This window comes from Panthera leo, chromosome A2 (assembly GCF_018350215.1).
Source record: "Panthera leo isolate Ple1 chromosome A2, P.leo_Ple1_pat1.1, whole genome shotgun sequence".
Classification (NCBI taxonomy): Eukaryota; Metazoa; Chordata; class Mammalia; order Carnivora; family Felidae; genus Panthera; species Panthera leo.
Window position 1 is genome coordinate 155,139,942 of NC_056680.1, and position 18,574 is coordinate 155,158,515.

Below are 18,574 nucleotides of genomic sequence, written 5' to 3' on the forward strand. Positions count from 1 at the left end.
TCCGAGCCCCTTTGCAGAACACCTGCTTGCCTCACCACAGGGCCCTGTCAGTCCCTACCACTGAGGATAGTGGCTCCCTCGTGAGGTTCGGATCGCAGTCCTCGAGGCCACTCTCTGCTGCACACCCGGGGACTCAGCTCTGCGCAGTCTCCTCTTCCTCTCGGGGTTTCACACTTTGAGGCTGGATTCTTTTTCCTTCTGTCTCTTTAATCCTAATTCTTCAGGTCTCCACATCCTGCGTTATCAGCCAGAGAGCCTGAGGCCCTGGATCGTTGCCCGCAACAGGCAGGAAGGGGAGGAGGCCCCCCAGCGTTTCAGAGCAGGACCGTATACTCGGGGTTGTCTGTGCTGAACCCGATATTTTCTGGCATCGCCCCTTGCAATGGCCCCAGTGCTGCACACACCTTGGGACCCCAAGGGCTGAGCGGAGCCCTGTGTCCTGGGGAGTCCGATGCCCGCACTGACACAAAGGCTCCCTCCTCTCTCCTGTAGGGGGCGCTCCAGGGGGAAGTGGGCGTTGCAGGAAATGTAATGCCTCAGTCAGACTGACTAGGAACCATGGGAACTCAGAATTCTCCTCCTGTTTCTGATGCCCAGAAGCCTGTTCTAGGAGAGAACTCATTCCTTCCCAATCCCGTCATGGATTCCTGGCTATTATGTTGGGTGGTGAGTTTTAGTCTCTTGGAAGCAGGTGAATCTTTGGGAATTTCTCATCTTGGATTTACCTGAGGCTCTTTCAAACCATTTCCTTATTCAATCTCTGGCTTCTTTCTCCTCCCTCAGGACACACAGAACCTGAAGTCAGGGAGACCCCCAGCCACCAGGTCACAGAGATGGGGACGAGAGTAATCCTGAGACGTGACCCAATTTATGGGTTCTGTACATTGGTACAGACAGATCCTGGGACAGAAAGTGGAGTTTCTAGTTTTATTCTACAAGGATAATCTCTTGGAGAAGTCTGAAACAATCAAGGATCGATCCTCAGGTCAAAGGCCTGATGGATCATTCTCCACTCTGCGGATCCAGCCCACAGAGCTGGGAGATTCAGCCACGTACCTCTGTGCCAGCAGCTCAGCCACAGCCTTGCACAGACACCTCCAGCCTGCACACAAACCCTCATGTATCTGCCTCTTTTCCAGCTACCAGAATGCTTTTGCTGCCCAAGAAAGTCTGATTTGACTTGTTTTTTCAGCTGTTTCCAAATAGATATCTGAAATTTAATCACCAAAGTAGTTTATCTTTGGCAGGAATGGCCAGGGAGCATTTTTTGCCAAATTTTTATAGACACTACAGGGCTTGACTGTGGCCTCCAAAGATGGGAGCGTTGTTGCCCAGGAAAAGACCATCACATGGCCTATGTCTTCTCTTTACTTCCTTTTGCATCTTGGATTTTGTTTTGTTTTAGTAGCTTAGAAAAAACCATTTTAACTCATAGAATCAGAAATGGTTATCGAGGAAGGGCTTTAGTATTTCCGTAAGAGTATAGAGGATTTCCAACAGTGAATCTTCAGAAGGACGTGCAGTTCAGCATAAGGGCCTGGACTGTCGAGTCTTTCCCAGTAAGTACTTGATGCGTTTGGGGAAATGCTGTTAACTCACATGAGAATGAGTTAAGAGAACAGTAACAATGGAGTCCGCTATTGGGACAAGGCCAACAGAGGTCTAAACCAGTGAGAGAACCACCAGAATATAGCAGGACAGGGCAGGATCGAATTCAGCAGCAAAAATCAAGTAGCATCTAGAAGCAGAGCATGAATGAACTTGTCACCCTGAACTTGACATGGGGCATCCAGATTAACTTCCTGGGTTTTGAGTAAGATCTCAGTGTTCTTGAAGGCCTGGAGCAGGAAAGGCAGAGTGAAGACTTCAATAGAAAAGAATGAATTTCCTCATAATAAGTCAGGATGAGCTCAAGCAATGAATAGAGGCGAAAAAAGTGTGAGCAGATCATATCAGTTATAAACACATGAAATATTCATTTACTCAAGTTATAGCCATGCCAGCACCACCATCTACAGGATCTTCTACAGGGTCATCTACAGCACCACCATCTGCAGAATGACTTTCCTCCTGACATGAATCCCACCAACTTTGCAGACCAAAGGATCCCATTTTACAGCTAAGGAAATGAAATCATGGACCTGTAGTGGTGGGATCCATTCTTGTTTTCATGTACTGCGTCCTTCAGAAGCATCTTACCTTGTAGAAATGAAGAAAGGACGTAGTAAAGGTTTGGCTAAGGGGCTAGCTCAGATATAATACCCTCAAGCTGAGGAGATACTTTCTAGGATGTGGTATGACTTGTACAGAGGGCTGAGATATGGAACTATGTACTCAATCCATGAATCCAGAAGCCAAAGGGTGGGGGGAGGATGGGTATCCCTCTCATTACCACCCCCAGTGATCCAGCTGCAAATCCAGGCTTCTTTTCCCTGTATTTTTAGGGTCTTCTAGATAAAAAGTTCTGATTCTTTAAGACAGGGGTGCTTCCACCACAGGACATATGAACATAAACTATGACTGTACCTGGTCATTTGGGGCTCCTTTTGATGGAAGCCCAATAGGTAAGGATGGAGGTATTGATCTTGACTATCATGAGGTGACAGAGTTGCTCCTACATAATGGAAACAGGGAAAGGTTTACCTGGAATTCAGAGAACTAGTTCAAACATCTCTTGGTGCCTAAATTCCTGGTGATAATGACAGTTCTGCAATTGCAACCATTTTGGCCTGACAAAGTAAATGTACCTAAGGGACTCAAAACCCTCAGAGACGAATGTCTGGGTCACCCCACAAAACAAACATCTTAGACCACAGAAGTGCTAAGCAAAGTTGGAGAAAATCTAGAATTGGTGATAAGGGAGATAATAAATCTCAGTAATGGCTTTGTGTACAGTAAGAGCAGCAGTCCTATAGCCCTAACCCTGTATTTGTACAGATTGCAGCTGAACCCCACCTTGAAGACCTTATTATTTGGACTTGAAACAATGTAGGGTGTAGGCTATTTGAAATGCCTCGATTGTATCACCACCTATCTTCCTGGCTCCCCCCCTGATTCCAGCCACAACTATTTCATGCAGCTATTCCAAGCAGACATTGACCCCTTCATATGGATTGAACCTCCTCTTAAATATGGGCAGTGTATCTAGCTTTCTTCCTGAAGTGCTCTGTGGCTGTGGTTGAGACACATGAATGGCCTACTAGAAGCTTATACATGCACGACCCAGAAGTGTCAGGGTGTTAATGCTCTATGGGACAATCCTCCACCAATGGGGGGATGAGAACGAATAAATAAAGCTTTGTGTCTGTCTCAGACTCCCTAGAAAGTTCTAGATTGACGAGCAGCCATTTATCTATAATGATGGCCCAATTCATATACATATTTTTCATATTGTCCATCCTTTTTGTTTCTGTGCATGATTTGGCCTCGATATCTCCATCTGACTTATCTTCCACTTTTCCTATTCTTTCCAGCTGTATCTGTTCTGCTTTTAACCCCATATATTGAATTGTTAATCAGAGGTATTTTGTGTATTTTGTTTCTACAGTCTCCATTTAAATGTTTACTATAGTTTCCAGTTGTCCACTAAAATTCTCCATTTGTCATTCACTTTGTTGAATATATTATCGACAGTTATTTTAATATCAGTGTCTGACAACTCCATCTGAATCATTTTGGCTCTGTTTCTTTTTTTTTTTTTTTGTAATTTTTTTTAATGTTTATGTAGTTTTGAGAGACAGAGAGAAACAGAGCACGAGTGGGGAAGGAGGAGAGAGACAGGGAGACACAGGATCCGAAGCAGGCTCCAGGCTCTGAGCTGTCAGCACAGAGCCCGATGTGGGGCTCCAACCTACGAACCATGAGATCATGACCTGAGCCGACAGCGGCGCTTAACCGACTGAGACACCCAGCCGCCCCTGTTTCTTTTTTTTTAAGTTCGTTTTATTTATTTTGAGAGAGAGATAGAGAGCAAGTGGGGGAGGGGCAGAGAGAGAGGGAGACAGAATCCTAAGCAGGCTCCATTCTGTCATCACAAAACCCAGTGGGGGCTCAAAATCACAAACCATGAGATCGTGACCTGAGCTGAAGCCAAGAGTCAGATGCTTAACCAACTTAGCCACTCAGGCACCCCTTGGGTCTTTTTCTTTTGTTGGTTTTCTCTTCTTGCTTTTGGCCATGTGATGTTTCCTCACACAATAGATAATGTGTTTGAAAGCTAGATATTGTATATGAAAAACTATAGATATAATCTCAAGTACTGAATGGTATATTTTCCTGTAGAGAGGATTCCTTTTTGCTTAAGCTAGGACATATTGGAAGAGGCAAATTTTTTTTTTTTAATTTTTAATGTTTATTTATTTTTGAGAGAGAGGGAGACAGACAAAGTGTGAACAAGGGAGGAGCAGAGAGAGGGAGACACAGAATCCGAAACAGGCTCTGAGCTGTCAGGATAGAGCCCGACGCCGGGCCCGAACTCACAAACAGTGAGATCATGACCTGAGCCGAAGTCAGAGGCTCAACCGACTGAGCCACCCAGACGCCCCCAGATCTTCTTAATCTGGTTGATAATTGAGCTGGATTGAAGCTAAGCTTTAGTTTTTTTGATGGCTGTTCACTTTTGCTCCTAGTATGTGATGATTTAGGTTCCAAACTAAAAGTCTGGAGTATTTTTACTTTATTAAAGTATAATTTGCATAACATAATATTTACCTGTTTCAAGTGTACAACTCAGTGACTTTAAATAAATTTATGCACTGGCCAACTATCACCATGAATCAGTTCTGAAGCGCTTCCATTGCCCCCAAATTTCCTTTGTCCTCATTTGCAGTCAATCCCCACTCCTACTTGAGGCCCCAAGGCCTCAGTCTTCACCGAGACCTTCTCTTAGGCAGTCCCTGAACACAGACATTGCTCCCCAGACCAGTAAGGTCATGTGATTCCTCCAAGCTTCTCCCTTCTCAGACTTCTCTTTCTTCTTAGCTTCTTAGCTGCTGATATTAAATTGGCAGTAACAGTCAGGGAAAAGTGATTTTTCAGATTATCCTTTCTCTCTGGGATGTTGATCTCTTATCCTTCTCCCTTCTTTCCTTTCTTTGCAAAGCTTCACTTGTAAGCTACAAGGTGCAATGAGGTAGCTGCTTGGGAACTGGGTGCATAAGCCTCACTAGCTCAGCAAACATCTAGGGGTGCTCTTGGTTAGTGTCATACAATCTTATTTTATGTTTTAATTAAAGTTTATTTATTTATTTATTTTGAGAGAGACAGAGACAGCACAAGTAGGGAAGGGGCAGACAGGCAGAGAGAGAATCCCAAGCAGGCTTCGCCCTGCCGGCACAGAGCCCGATGTGGGGCTCAGACCCATGAAGCCACGAGATCATGACCTGAGCCGAAACCAAGAGTCAGACGCTTGACCAACTGAGCCACCCAGGTGCCTCAGCATCATACAATTTTACAACTGGGAAAAGACCTGGAAATTACTTATTTCAGCTCATTGTTTTATAGATAGAGGAAATGGGAAGTCATGTGAAGGATAGTTTTTAACTGTGTTACTGCTGAATAGATTCCTAACTTCCATATGGCATAGATTTTTCTATCTCTAGTCTAGAGTAGTCTGTGAATTTCTTTTTGCTCCTATCAGAGTATAAGCATCATGCGAGGGAGCATATTGCCTTACTCGTGCTTTGCACTAAGTAGCCATTCGATGACTGCAAACAAACAAAACATGCTAAAAGTTCCAGGAAGGATGACAGTTGTTTCTGTTTTGTTCACTACTGTTTCCCTGGTGCTTGTTCTGTGTTCAATGAAAAACAACAACAACAAAGGAACCACTTGTCTTGGAAGAAGTTTCACCACTAGTTGACAGTGTCGCCGGTTTGTGTGTGCGTGCGTGCGTGCGTGCGCGTGCTCCCTCTGTGGCAGTCGTAGCTCCCTGCTCCCGTGCCTGGCCCTTGCTGATTTCGGTTTCTTAAGGGCTGGCTGGAGCCTGGCCCGGGAGGGCCCTGAGGTCTGAGAAGTGTGCTTTGCTGACCACTAGGAGGCGCTGTGGCTTTTCCAGAACCCTGAAGCGGGGGTGGGGCGGAAGGAGGGAAGGAATCAAGGGGGCAGTGGTTCTCACCAGGGCAATTTGGTGACTTTGGAGACATTTTGTTGTCCCAGCTGGGGCTGGGGAGTGCTACTGGCATGCAGTGGGTAGAGGCCAGTGCACAGGACAGCTCCCACAGCACAGAATTATACAGGGGCTGCTGAGCAAAAATCAGACATTCAAGGGAGCCAAGATTTGAGTGGGATCACCCTGAATTATTGTGAAGAAGATCCAGAGAAGAGAAACTAGCCAGACTCTGAGACCAGATCTGGAGGAGGGAAAAGGCAGGGAGGCAGAGAAACATCCTTTTTTAAAAATTATTTTTATTGTTTTAGAAAGAGAGAGCATGAGCAGAGGGACAGAGAGAGAGAAAGAGAGAGAGACAGAGAGACAGAGACAGAGAATCTCAAACAGGCTCCATGTTCAGTGTGGAGCCCGAGTCAGGGCTCGATCCCACAACCCAGTTGGTTGAGTCTGGTGGTCTGATCCCAGACTCTGTTGCTTGAGTCTGATGCTCAACCAGCTGAGCCACCCAGGTGCCCCGGCAGAGAAAGATCCTTAAGGCAACATGCCTGCCCCATTCAAACTACCCCCAGAAATTCCAAACTCCTTTGAAAGGAGTAGGAATGAAAATGTCTTTGAAAGGAGTAGTGCAAGAAATGAAAAACGAAGAGAGCCCAAGAATGGGGAAGTCATTCTAGGCTGTGACATCACAGGCAGGGCACCAGGAAGGGTGTGGACAGCTGCAGCCTGGCTCTTACCTCTGAGGACTGGAACCCCTGGTGGGTCTCCGCCTGTCTCCACCATGGGCTCCGGCCTCCTCTGCTGTGTGGTCCTCTGCCTCCTGGGAGCAGGTGAGTCCTCGGTCCAGGTGCTGTGATGCAGCTTTGAGTCTCTAAGCCTGTGTTCACCAGGTGTCCAGCAACAGCCTACCTCCTGGGACTTGTCTGAATTCTGCTTCTTTCCTTCTCAGCCCCCCTAGACACAGCAGTTTCCCAGACTCCCAAATACCTCATCGCACAGATGGGAACTGAGAAGTTCCTACAATGTGAACAAAAGCTGAGCCATGATGCTATGTACTGGTATAAGCAGGATTCCAAGAAATTGCTGAAGATCATGTTTGCCTACAATAATAAGGAACTCATTCACAATGAAACAGTTCCAAGGCGTTTCTCACCTGAATCTCCTGACAAAGCTCGTTTAAACCTTCGTGTCAGCGCCCTGGAGACAGGTGACTCTGCCGTGTATCTCTGTGCCAGCAGCCAACACAGCGTTGCAGAATCACTGCCTCCCTGTGCACAAACCCCCTGGCCCAGCCAGGAAGCTGCGGAAGGGGCTATGTCTTGACCCTGAGGCTCCATTCACCCCCGTGAGACCCCTAGACTGGAGTTTCCAGTCTGTAGCACAGGCTGCCCATACACCCGGTGAGGTTCTTCTTTATTTATGCCCACAGAAGTCTCCCAGAATTCTACTTATCAGCTAGAGCAGGGGTTTCCAGTAAATTCACGGAAGTACTCAGGATTTCAGAAACAAGAAGATCTTAACTGGTGGGAGAAGCCCTTCCTTGAATTTCTTTGCTGGTACTTACTGTACAAACATTATGACCGAAAACACGCTATTCGCTAAAAATGTTCCATGAGCAAAAGCCTAGACGAAAGTGGGGCAAAGACAAACGTTTCTAAGACCACAGGAAACTTCAGATTATTAATGAGTGCACTGGTGAATAGAAAAATATTTGGAGAAGCATGAAAGTTCATGGCAATAGGTAAACTAGAGAGAAAGAAAGACAATATAGAATAGAAACTCTGGATTGCTTATGTTCTCCTAAACACCCACAGGGGTAGGCTTGTGCACTCCAGACTCCTCCTCCAGGAGGGCTGACCGGGGCGATTCTTCCCAAGTCTGACCGAGTAGCATCTTGAAGATTCCTCCAGAATAGGCAGTACCCAGGTGGCAGAGGACATTGAACATTGAAAGGACTTTCTACACAAATCTGTATGCGGTAGCTAGTTGTTGGCCCTACCTTAAGCGAGATAACATGAGCAAATTTGTATTTGGTACAGCACTGGTACCAGTATGGATCAGAAGAGAGATGTTTCGGGGAGGAAATAAACAACTCGGAGACTTTGAAAATATTCTACATGATGTGGCACCTGTGTGGCTCAGTCGGTTAAGTGTCCCACTTTGGCTCAGGTCATGATCTCATGGCTGGTGAGTTCGAGCCCCACATCGGGCTCTGTGCTGACAGCTCAGAGCCTGGAGCCTGCTTCACATTCTGTGTTTCCCTCTCTCTCTGCCCCTCCTCCACTCATACTCTGTGTCTCTTTCTCTTAAAAATAAATAAACATTAAAAAAATAAAATATTCTACCTGAAAGATTATAGACAATATAAAAGAGAAGCTCTGGCTTATTTATGTTATGACCTCCTGAAGAACATTAGGCTTCAATCTTGCAGTTTCTAATGTAGGATTTGCTAGGATCTATTTCAGTTTTGCCCTCCCTGGTAGGGAGCCCCAGCATGTGGTCATTATTACTAGAGCCTGGCCTTTCAGCGGACTCCGTGGGCATCACAGAACATCCACCAGTGTCTCTTATCCTACCTGGGTCTGAATGCCAATGTCATCCAGCTGAGTCCCTTCTGAAATCTCTGCTCAACTCTCCAGCCTACTACGTGTCCTCTGCTCAGCCTTCTGGAGTCCCACCCTGAGCATACACATAAGGAAGTAGACAAGAAAAAAAAGGATTTCCTTACACTCAGCCTTGGGGTTCCTTTTCAGTACTCTGTGCCCCGATCCAAGCTGTCTTGGGATCAGTTATGTCTTTTCTCTAGATCTTCAAGCAACATACACTATTCTACGTTATACAGATAACGTTTATTTGAATTTCCTTACACGTTTACCATTCTACTTCTTCACTGCAACTCAGTTTGCTTTACATCATTTTCCTCCTTCAGGCACATCCCTAATTCAGGTACCCGAAACTCTCCTTTCACCCACCCCTTGCTTTGGGAAATGCTTATGTTCGCTTTTGTTCTCAGGGCAACCCCGCCTTTCTCTTCCACCTATTGTTCCAGGTTTCAGTTTAAATTCTACTGTCTTTTGTAATCCTTGGAAGTTTACTTATTGGGAGCCAAACAATCCCAAGTTTTTGCGGTTTCATTGTAGAGGAGTGTCTTCTTGCTACAGTGGATGTCCAGTGTAAGAAATACAACAGTAGCAATGCCAGCCTTTGAGCTAAGTTTAATTTTAGGTTCTTGCCTAAGAATGGAATATCTCCACCTGTAGTGAATTAGAGGCCCCTCATATACGTAACCTGTTCAGGAGGAGAATATCCAACGCCTTTGCTTAAACTCTCACCCATACTACCCTTACATTTTTTGTTTTATGGGCCACCCGGAAAGTCTGATAGACTTTATTCCGTTAGAAAAATGAGTAGGAATTGAATGTCCTAGGTATGCGGATGAACGGCAACGTTGCCAACCCTTTTTGTTGTTTCAGCGGCTTCTTTCGTCTTCACACTTGCGTGGATCTCGTGTCATCACAGCCCCAACCCCTCCAGCTCCCCATCTGTGGAATGAGGGATAGGGCGCCCTCTGCGGCGCCGCCACTGGGCTGGTTCGAAGCCCGCAATCTGGGAAATGTGCTGCCTTGGCCACAAGGAGGCGCTGTGGCGCCATTGAAAACTGAGGCGGGGGTGAAGGGAAGGGATGGGATTGAAGGGAGGGAAGGGGTCAGGAGGAAAAGAGTGCATTGGGGCTCCATCCTTGGGTCATTTGGGAGCATCAGTTGAAGGTCCCTCAAAGATACTAAACTAAAATCATTTTCAAATTGATTTCCCTTCATCCTGCACAGGATGCCTTCTGTTGTTCTCGTTGAGCATCCTGTTTGCTCTCAGCCCAGCCAAGCTTTGTACCCTCAGTGCTGGGACAGAGGATGGCTGCTCCCTCGTCCTCCTCCCACCCCCCCCCACCCCCCCGCCAGTGTCTGACTCCTGGCTGGCATCCAGTCCTGCCTTTTTAGTGGTGGGCACTGGGCCCAAACAGAACCACAGCCTTCCTATTTCCCTCCTCCATGAGGTGGGCAAAAGGGCTCCATGGGGCTTAGACACTGAGGGAAGCATCTGCATGACTGAGCGGAGAAGGAAGGAGATCTCTTGAAGCGGAAACGGTCTGTTGCCGAGTGGGGTCTTGGAAGGAAGCTGGATAGAGAGAGAGCCTAAAAACGAGGATGGAAGCTAATAGCAGGGGAGCATCTGTCAGAGGAATAGCGCATCCCAGTCCATTCAAATCCACCTTCTGCCAGAATCTGTACAAGGACAAGGTGTGAAGCTGGAGGAAGAAACACCCCCCTGGGTCTGGGACGGTGACATCACAGGCCAACCACCAACCAAGGCCAAGGAGACCAGAGCCTGGCTCCCTGCCCAGGACACCTAGTTACATGGTGCTCACCTTGGCCCTGACTCCACCATGGGCTTCAGGCTGCTCTGCTGTGTGGCTCTCTGTCTCCTGGAAGCAGGTGAGTCTTGGGTCCCGATGGGCAGCCCCGGTACCCCATGCTAAGTCCCAAGGGCTGCAGCAATACTCTCTGTGTGAATTCTGCCCCTTTCTTCCAACAGTCCCCGGGGACACTGCAGTTACCCAGACACCAAAACACCTGGTCGCAGCGACAGGGAGTAAGGGGACCCTGAAGTGCGAACAACATCTGGGACATAACGCTATGTACTGGTACAAACAGAGTGCTCAGAGGCCACCGAAGCTCATGTTTGCCTACAGCTATAAGGAACTCGCCGAAAATGACAGTGTCCCCAGTCGCTTCACACCCGAGTGCTCAGACAGCTCCCACCTGCACCTTCACGTGGCCGCCCTACAGCCAGAGGACTCCGCCGTGTATCTCTGTGCGAGCAGCAAGGACACAGCCCCGCACAGCCAACGGCTCCCCGTGCACAAACTTCCTGGGTGCAGCCGGGGAGCCGTGGGGGCGACCACGGCTCAGCTCGACATCTCCGGTGGGACCCCAGACAGACAGAAACCCCAGGCCACGACGTGCCGGTCGGTTCGCTGGATGCGGCAAGGCCCAGTTCCCTGCACAGACGCCCACAGCCTGTGGCCTGGCTCTGCCCGGGGCCAGACTGTGCCCGCGGCTGAGTGCGGGACGGAAAGGGTCCGCCTCCAGTTCCTCCGGTAGCTTCCGATCGATCGGCACGTGGCCCCGGGGACTCTTTCAGGAGACACGCTGCACTCTGGCCGCGGCGGCCCTGCCAAGCCTCCTGCCAACGCGTACCTTTCTCTGCCTGTTCCTTCCACCCAGGTGAGACCCTGGATCTCAGCCCTGGTCCCAGCTCCCGACGCGCTCCGAGCCCCTTTGCAGAACACCTGCTTGCCTCACCACAGGGCCCTGTCAGTCCCTACCACTGAGGATAGTGGCTCCCTCGTGAGGTTCGGATCGCTGTCCTCGAGGCCACTCTCTGCTGCACACCCGGGGACTCAGCTCTGCGCAGGCTCCTCTTCCTCTCGGGGTTTCACACTTTGAGGCTGGATTCTTTTTCCTTCTGTCTCTTTAATCCTAATTCTTCAGGTCTCCACATCCTGCGTTATCAGCCAGAGAGCCTGAGGCCCTGGATCGTTGCCCGCAACAGGCAGGAAGGGGAGAAGGCCCCCCAGCGTTTCAGAGCAGGACCGTATACTCGGGGTTGTCTGTGCTGAACCCGATATTTTCTGGCATCGCCCCTTGCAATGGCCCCAGTGCTGCACACACCTTGGGACCCCAAGGGCTGAGCAGAGCCCTGTGTCCTGGGGAGTCCGATGCCTGCACTGACACAAAGGCTCCCTCCTCTCTCCTGTAGGGGGCAGTGAGGACCCCTGAGCAAAGTTTCAGACCAAAAAAGCCACGTGCCGGTTCAACTAATGTGGCAACTCTCCTATCAAAGCACATCCTTAGACTGTGGGGTTTCTTTTACCTGAATGCAACTCTTCCCTGTCAACTGGTTGAAAGAGATAAACATCTCTGGATTCGGTATTTTTTAAGGACTGTTTTATCATGAAATAAAACTAGCCTGCTGTAAAGTGCATTGTTTGGTTTAAGGTTTGACAGGGATCCTCTAAACAAACACTGTGTCCCCACAAATCATGCCCTACAGAGGACTAGAGGAGAAGAACAGGGTCCTCACGGGCGGTGTCTTGCTCCCGACCCGGCAGGCCCACGGTTTCTGAGCTGTGGTCCTCAGGAACCAAGGGGTCCCTGAGTCATCGCTGTCGACACTCAGGGTCAGCACTGAGCTTTGGGGAATCGGAGAAGGGGCTTCCAGGTGAGGTCCCGGCGCCAAAGCCAGTTGCAAAGGGAAGGAGGAGACCAGCCTTTGGGAAATGGGTTCGAGACATAAGTGTGTGTGTGTCTTCGCCCGTTCTTTTATTCTGTAACCCAGCTGTCCTTCTCCGATTTCTCTTTTCTTCTCACTCAAGGCTCGACCTGGAGCTTCAGATCTGCAGAGACACCGGCTCTAAACCACACAGGCAGCAAACGGGCCTCCGCTGCCACCAGCTCAGAGCCAGTGGACAATGGGTTGGGCACTTAGTGTCCTCGTCCGTCCTCCTTCCCTTGCGCTGAAATGTCCTGTCAGGTTTCAGGTCTCTCCTCCTCACGTGGGCTCCTCTCCACACTGACGCTCCCAGGTTGTTTCTTTTTTTTTGGTCCCTTTATTCCCAGCGTTAAGTCGTCAGGCTCCGAAGTGCGAGTCACAGAGTCGACGCGCCTCCGGACTGTGGCTGCGATGTGGCCGCGGGGAGGAGAGCGGGTCCTGCCGGACCCTTGGCCTGGTGCCCTGAGGCCCTTACTCTCGGAGGGTCCCTCTGCAGCTGCCATATTCCAGTAGAGCGTAAAGGCCAGGGGCTGAGCCCCGGGGCATCGCGTATGGGCGGCGGGGGGCACTAGGGCTTCCCACTCCCTCCTGCAGGGGTGCTCCTGAACCTGCGGGTGCCGCCCAACACTGTGACATCACAGGGTCTCCTTCCTGGGCTACTAACGTCCAGATGCCCAAAGGGGAGAGGCCTCCCCTCCCCCTGCCCCCTGCCACAGGCAGCAGGATCTTCCGCTGGGTGACTTTTGATCACCTACTCCTGGGAGCAGGTGTGTCCTGAGAGTGTGGGGGACATTCCTTTCCCACCCCCTTTATCTAAGACCGGTTCCAAACTTCTGCCTCATTCTCTTTCTGGCCTCTGTCTCCACCCACAGGGCACAAGAACCCAGAAGTCACCCAAAGCCCTAGCTGCTACATCCCAGAGATGAGACAGAGCATGGCTCTGCAGTGTGAGCCCGTCTCTGGTCACTTGTACCGCCTGTCGTACCGACAGAGCCTGGAAAGCGGAGCGGAGTTACTGATTTCCATCTGTAACAAGCTTCCTTCAGAGAAGACAGGCTTTGTGAAGAACTGATTCTCAGCTGAGACTCCTGACAGATCGTACTTGCTCCAAAGACCCTGGCAGAGCAGCTGAGAGACCCAGCCATGCACCCCTGCCCCAGCAGCTCATCCATGGCTTTGCAGGTGCTTCCTGCCCTTGCCCCGAACTCGAGGCTGCTCTGCCCCCAGGCTTTCCCGCAGCCCTTCCTGCCCACAGGGGCGGGGGGCCAGGCTGCAGCGTCTCCCCAGGAGCAGAGGTCAGAAGCTAACTTTAATTTGCAGAATAGGAAATTTGCACAGGGATATCCGGGGCTGTGGTATTAAGGAAATATCGTCAGGTGCCACGGAATGTGGCTGTGGACCCCAACCAAGGGTGGGACAAGTATGGCCAAGTGAGCGACCAGATGAGGCTACAGAGGAACCTGTAAAGGACTGACTTTTCAGAAGCTAAGACCCGAGGGTTCTTGAACAAGCAGCAGGAGGAATGATGTAGGGGACACTTTATGAGGGAGATACTATATTTCTTGGGAATAAGGCAGATAGACTTAAGTTTTCAATTAGATAAATCAGCATTAGCGTTCAAGGCTAGTTGCATTTATCATATTGGTTATACACCTATTTATTTATTCATTTACTAATTCATTCGTTTATTCTTTTTTAAAGTTTTTTATTTATTTGGAGAGAGAGAGTGTGTGAGATCAGGGAGGGGCAGAGAGAGAGAGAGAGAGAGAGAGAATCCCAAGCAGGTCCCGCACTGTCAGTGCTGAGCTGGATGCAGGGCTCGAACCCACGAATTGTGAGATCATGACCTGAGCAGAAATCAACAGCCAGACATTTAACTGAGCCACCCAGGTGCCCCCATTCATTTATTCTTTAAACAGACAATATCCTACCCCAAGATACGGAAAGTATAGTTAATGCGCTGCAGGGACCCCATGGGCATTAGAGGAGGAATGAGTCACAGGGCCGTATATGAATCAGGGCTCAGCCTTCCCTAGGCAGCAAACTCTCCTTCATGCCATGAAGCAGCCAAGTCCTCTAGAAAGGGTGCTGGGGCTGCGAAGACAGAAACACCATGGAGAGAACATGCAAAATGAAGAGGAGAACTGTAGGAGGGGGAGCCAGAGAAATGGTCCTGGGAACAGTGGCCATGGTCCCCCAGGGAATTTTGCTGGGGGACTTCCCTGGCAGGATGGCCCTGAGGACACTGTCCCTTATTCCCTGAGGAACCACTAAGGGCTGAGCACAAGGGCACCAGGGAGGACACCCTGCACCAGTGGTTACAAAAGCAGAGCACAGGGCAGCAGATGGTATCTTGTGGCAAACACCCCATCTCCCCCAGTCCTGACCCCCGGAAGCAGCAGACAAGGCCAGTTTTCCTGGTATCTGAGAAGAAATGTAAGTCCCTGATGCAACTCAGCAGATGGAAATCTTCAGGAGTCAACCCTGGTTGGGTTCAGCCTCAGATGGAAGGTGATTCAGGAACAATAAGCAGTAAATCTTGGGGCTCCCTAGGAACTTGTAGGCAATCAAGCCAGGCACACACCTGCACTTCAACATTGGTAGGTTAATGCCCAGAAGTAGTGCCTTTTGGATATGCACGAATATGTGTTCTTCCTTTTTTAAGGACAGTTTAGGGAGTTCTGTGAACATCTGATAACATGTAGATTTCACAAGTAATTTTAGAAAGAATTCTGTTTGGAAGAATGATACAAAAATATATTAATGGTTGTTGACACTGGATCGTGGGATACATCTTTTATTACATGAAGTGAAATGCATAATATAAATGTTAGTTATATACATTTTGTCAAATGGAAAAACTAGCAACACCACCCCAAGATGCAGACTCGTCATCACCTCTTGGTCTCAGTCCTCTTGCAGTCAATACCCATTCTACAGGTAATCAATCACTGCTCCATGCCTATCATCATAGATCAGATGTGCTTGTTCTTGAACTCATATAAATGGAATCGTACGCTCTTTTGCGACCAGCATCTTTCACCTAACACGTGCTTTTGTTATTCATCCTTATCGTTATGTGTGTTAGTAAATCATTCTTTTTTTATTCTATGTATTTTTTTATTGTGTGACCCTGCCACAATCTGTATATCTACTTACATGTTGATGGACCCATGGGTTGTTTCTAGACTTGGGTTATTGCATTCTGGTACGAGACTTTGGTGTGGACATATACTTTTTATTTTCTGTTGGCTAAATACCCAGGAGTGAGATTGCTGGATTATATGGTAAGTACTCATTTCACTTTATCAAAAGGGGCCACACCGTTTTCCCACATGGCGATACCATTTAGCCTTCTCGTCGGAAATGTGAGTTCCATTTGCTTCCCTTGTTCGCACTGGGCAAAAAAGTAGAACGTGGGGAAGAAGCCAATACAGTCATTCAAAGGAGTTGGAGTCAGTACTACATTCTGCTGGGAAATACCACACAGGAAACAGGGAGGGCTCCGGGGACAATGAGAATATGGGATCCAGGGAATTTACTGGAAACCTTCCTGGCACAGCTGACAATATAAACACTTTCAGTTTATTGAAAGAAGGCACTGTGGTTCCAATGGGACACAGAAGATGCAGGAAGGCAGAAAGAGCAGAGGATGACTGGGAAAGGGGGTTAGAAAGGCTTTGTAATTTGTCAGGCAGATTAATTACTTAAGCCGCTACAAGAATACGAGTGCTGAAAAATAAAATTCAACCCAAGTGAATTTGAAGATCTAACTGGCTTTAGTAAGCAGTTAATGCATGGGGCAGCATCCCATTGAGCAAGTAGGGCGATGCTCCGAGGAGCTGTACAAAATCTAAGGTTGTTCTAGAAGGAAGGGTGGGGAAAGGAAGTTATTAGCAAAAGAAAGGAGAGTGGTGTGAGTTCAGGGTACTTTCTTTTTTCTTTCTTCTTCTTTTTTTTTTTTAATTTTAATTCCAGTGTAGTTAACATACAGTGTTATATTTCTTTCAGGTATACAGTATAGTGATTCAACAGTTCTATCCACTTCTCAGTGCTCATCAAAATAAGCGGACTCTTCCTCCGAGATTCACCTGTTTCACCCGTCCCCCCACCCACCTCCCCTCCGGCAACCATCAGTTTGTTTTCTATAGTTAACAGTCTGTTTCTTGCTTTGTCTTTCTCTCTCTTTTTTTTCCCCTATACTCATTTGTTTTGTTTCTTAGATTCCACATATGAGTGAGGTCATATGGTATTTGTCTTTCTCTGACTGGCTTATCTTGCTTAGCATTATACTCTCTAGATTCATCCATGTTGTTGCAAATGGCAAGATTTCATTCTGTTTTATGGCTCATATTCCAGTGTGTGTGTGTGTGTGTGTGTGTGTGCGCACACACCATTTCTTCTTTATCCATTCATCTATCAATGGACACTCGGGCTGCTTCCATAATTTTGCTATTATAAATAATGCTGCGATAAACATAGAGATGCATGTATTCCTTCGAGTTCGTGTTCTGCAAAGTGAAGGAAACAACCAACAAAACTAAAAGACAAACTACTGAAGGCAAGAAGATATTTGCACATGACCTCCCCGGTAAAGGGTCGGTATCACAAATATATAAAGACCTTATATAACTCAACACCAAAAAATCAAATAATCCAATTAAAAATGGGCAAAAGACAGGACACCTTTGGGTGGCAAGGGAAGACAGAGTTTTTATCATGCAGATGACCTCCTTCTCAGGGATCAGGACATTTCAGAGACTGTTAAAGATCACATTCCTGGGACAGGTTGAAACTGTAGTTAAGTCTTCGTTTGCTGTCCGGGGACAAATGGCTCCATTTGGGGCTTGTTTCCCTTTTTAACAGGAATATAGCTTTCTGTAGGAGGTGGGGAGTCTCTCAAAACTGGAGGACAGTGAGGGAGTTTGAAGGAGCATACTGGATCCCCAGGGGACGTGTACACAGAGGAGTAATAACCTCAAAGAAAAATCAGAGAAACCAGGGTGTGAACCTGTCCCCTGAACCCAGTTCCACTGGGCAATGCCCTATTGTAGAAATAAGAAAGAAATGAAGAATGAGCCAAATGAGATTCTGGACCTAAAAAACCTGTAGGAAGATTGGCATCCCAGGAAGACCTGGCTATCGGCTGGTGAAGAGGCTCAGAGTGCTAGCTTTTCCCTGAGAACGCCAGAGCATTGAGCTGGAGAATAGTCCCTCACTCCCTGACCTGCCATGGCTACCAGGTTTCTCAGTTTTGTGGACTTTTATCTCTTGGGAGCAGATGAGTCCAGGAAATAGAAGCACACTCCTGATGTGGGCTTTTCAATTCCAGATCCTGGGCATTTCCTTCATTTGGACAACTGTCGCTTCCCTGTCTCTATCTTAGTTTAGTTATCCTTCTCTGATGGAACCCACGGATGCTCAGATACCAAGATCCTTATCATAGAGATGGAAGAGAAGCTGACCTTTGAATGTTCTTAACAAATGAAACATTTTTCAAAGTACTGATATCAACAAGACTGTGGACTGAACTCCAAGTCTGATTCATTAGTCAGATAGTGTTGACCTTATGGTCAAAACAGATGTGCGGGAAGGGGTACATGTCTCAAAAAGATATGGAGAATTTCCCCTTGACTCTCGAGTCAACCAGCACCCACCAGACCTCTCTGTACTTCCGTGCTCGTCTGTGATTCCACAAGACTGCACTGTCACAGCCACTCAGCTCAGAAAGAGCAGATGGCCTCTCGCTCATGAGGCCCCTGCCCTACACAGAAGGAAGCCCAGAAGCCCTTTCCGGCCCCCTCTCACCCACCAGCTGCAAATTTTAAACAAGCCCCTGTTGAATTTCAGTTGGTGCTCTTTACTTCTTGTAGAATCACACTCCAGGTGAGCTGTGGGGTGACCAGGGGCTAGCATGTGACCTGCGCTCGCTTCATGAAGACTTGTCCCCAAGGCATAATCTGATTCACCGGATCCTTACTTACAGACTGTAGCAAGACCCAAGCTAGAATCGTGTTTTTCTGATGTCCAGTTCATGTGAGGAAAGACTGTCTAGTTTTCAAAAAGGTACAGAGTGGATTTTATAGATGAAGTCTACCTGCCAAAATTTTGGAGACCAATATTGACTTGACTTGAGGT

At 48.1% G+C, this 18,574-nt stretch overlaps 4 gene segments (V, D, J or C); all 4 read left to right on the top strand.

Annotated features, from left to right (window-relative positions):
• The first annotated feature begins 558 nt into the window (after positions 1–558).
• LOC122213222 lies at positions 559–1,275 on the top strand. The segment is given in 2 exon segments: positions 559–691; positions 784–1,275. Coding segments are annotated over 2 exon segments (529 nt in total).
• A 5,466-nt stretch (positions 1,276–6,741) lies between these two features.
• Positions 6,742–7,682, top strand: LOC122212909. The segment is given in 2 exon segments: positions 6,742–6,936; positions 7,056–7,682. Coding segments are annotated over 2 exon segments (423 nt in total).
• Positions 7,683–10,344: 2,662 nt separating this feature from the next.
• Positions 10,345–11,225, top strand: LOC122213223. The segment is given in 3 exon segments: positions 10,345–10,596; positions 10,697–11,133; positions 11,181–11,225. Coding segments are annotated over 3 exon segments (531 nt in total).
• A 1,730-nt stretch (positions 11,226–12,955) lies between these two features.
• LOC122212910 lies at positions 12,956–13,521 on the top strand. The segment is given in 2 exon segments: positions 12,956–13,203; positions 13,309–13,521. Coding segments are annotated over 2 exon segments (297 nt in total).
• Positions 13,522–18,574: the final 5,053 nt, after the last annotated feature.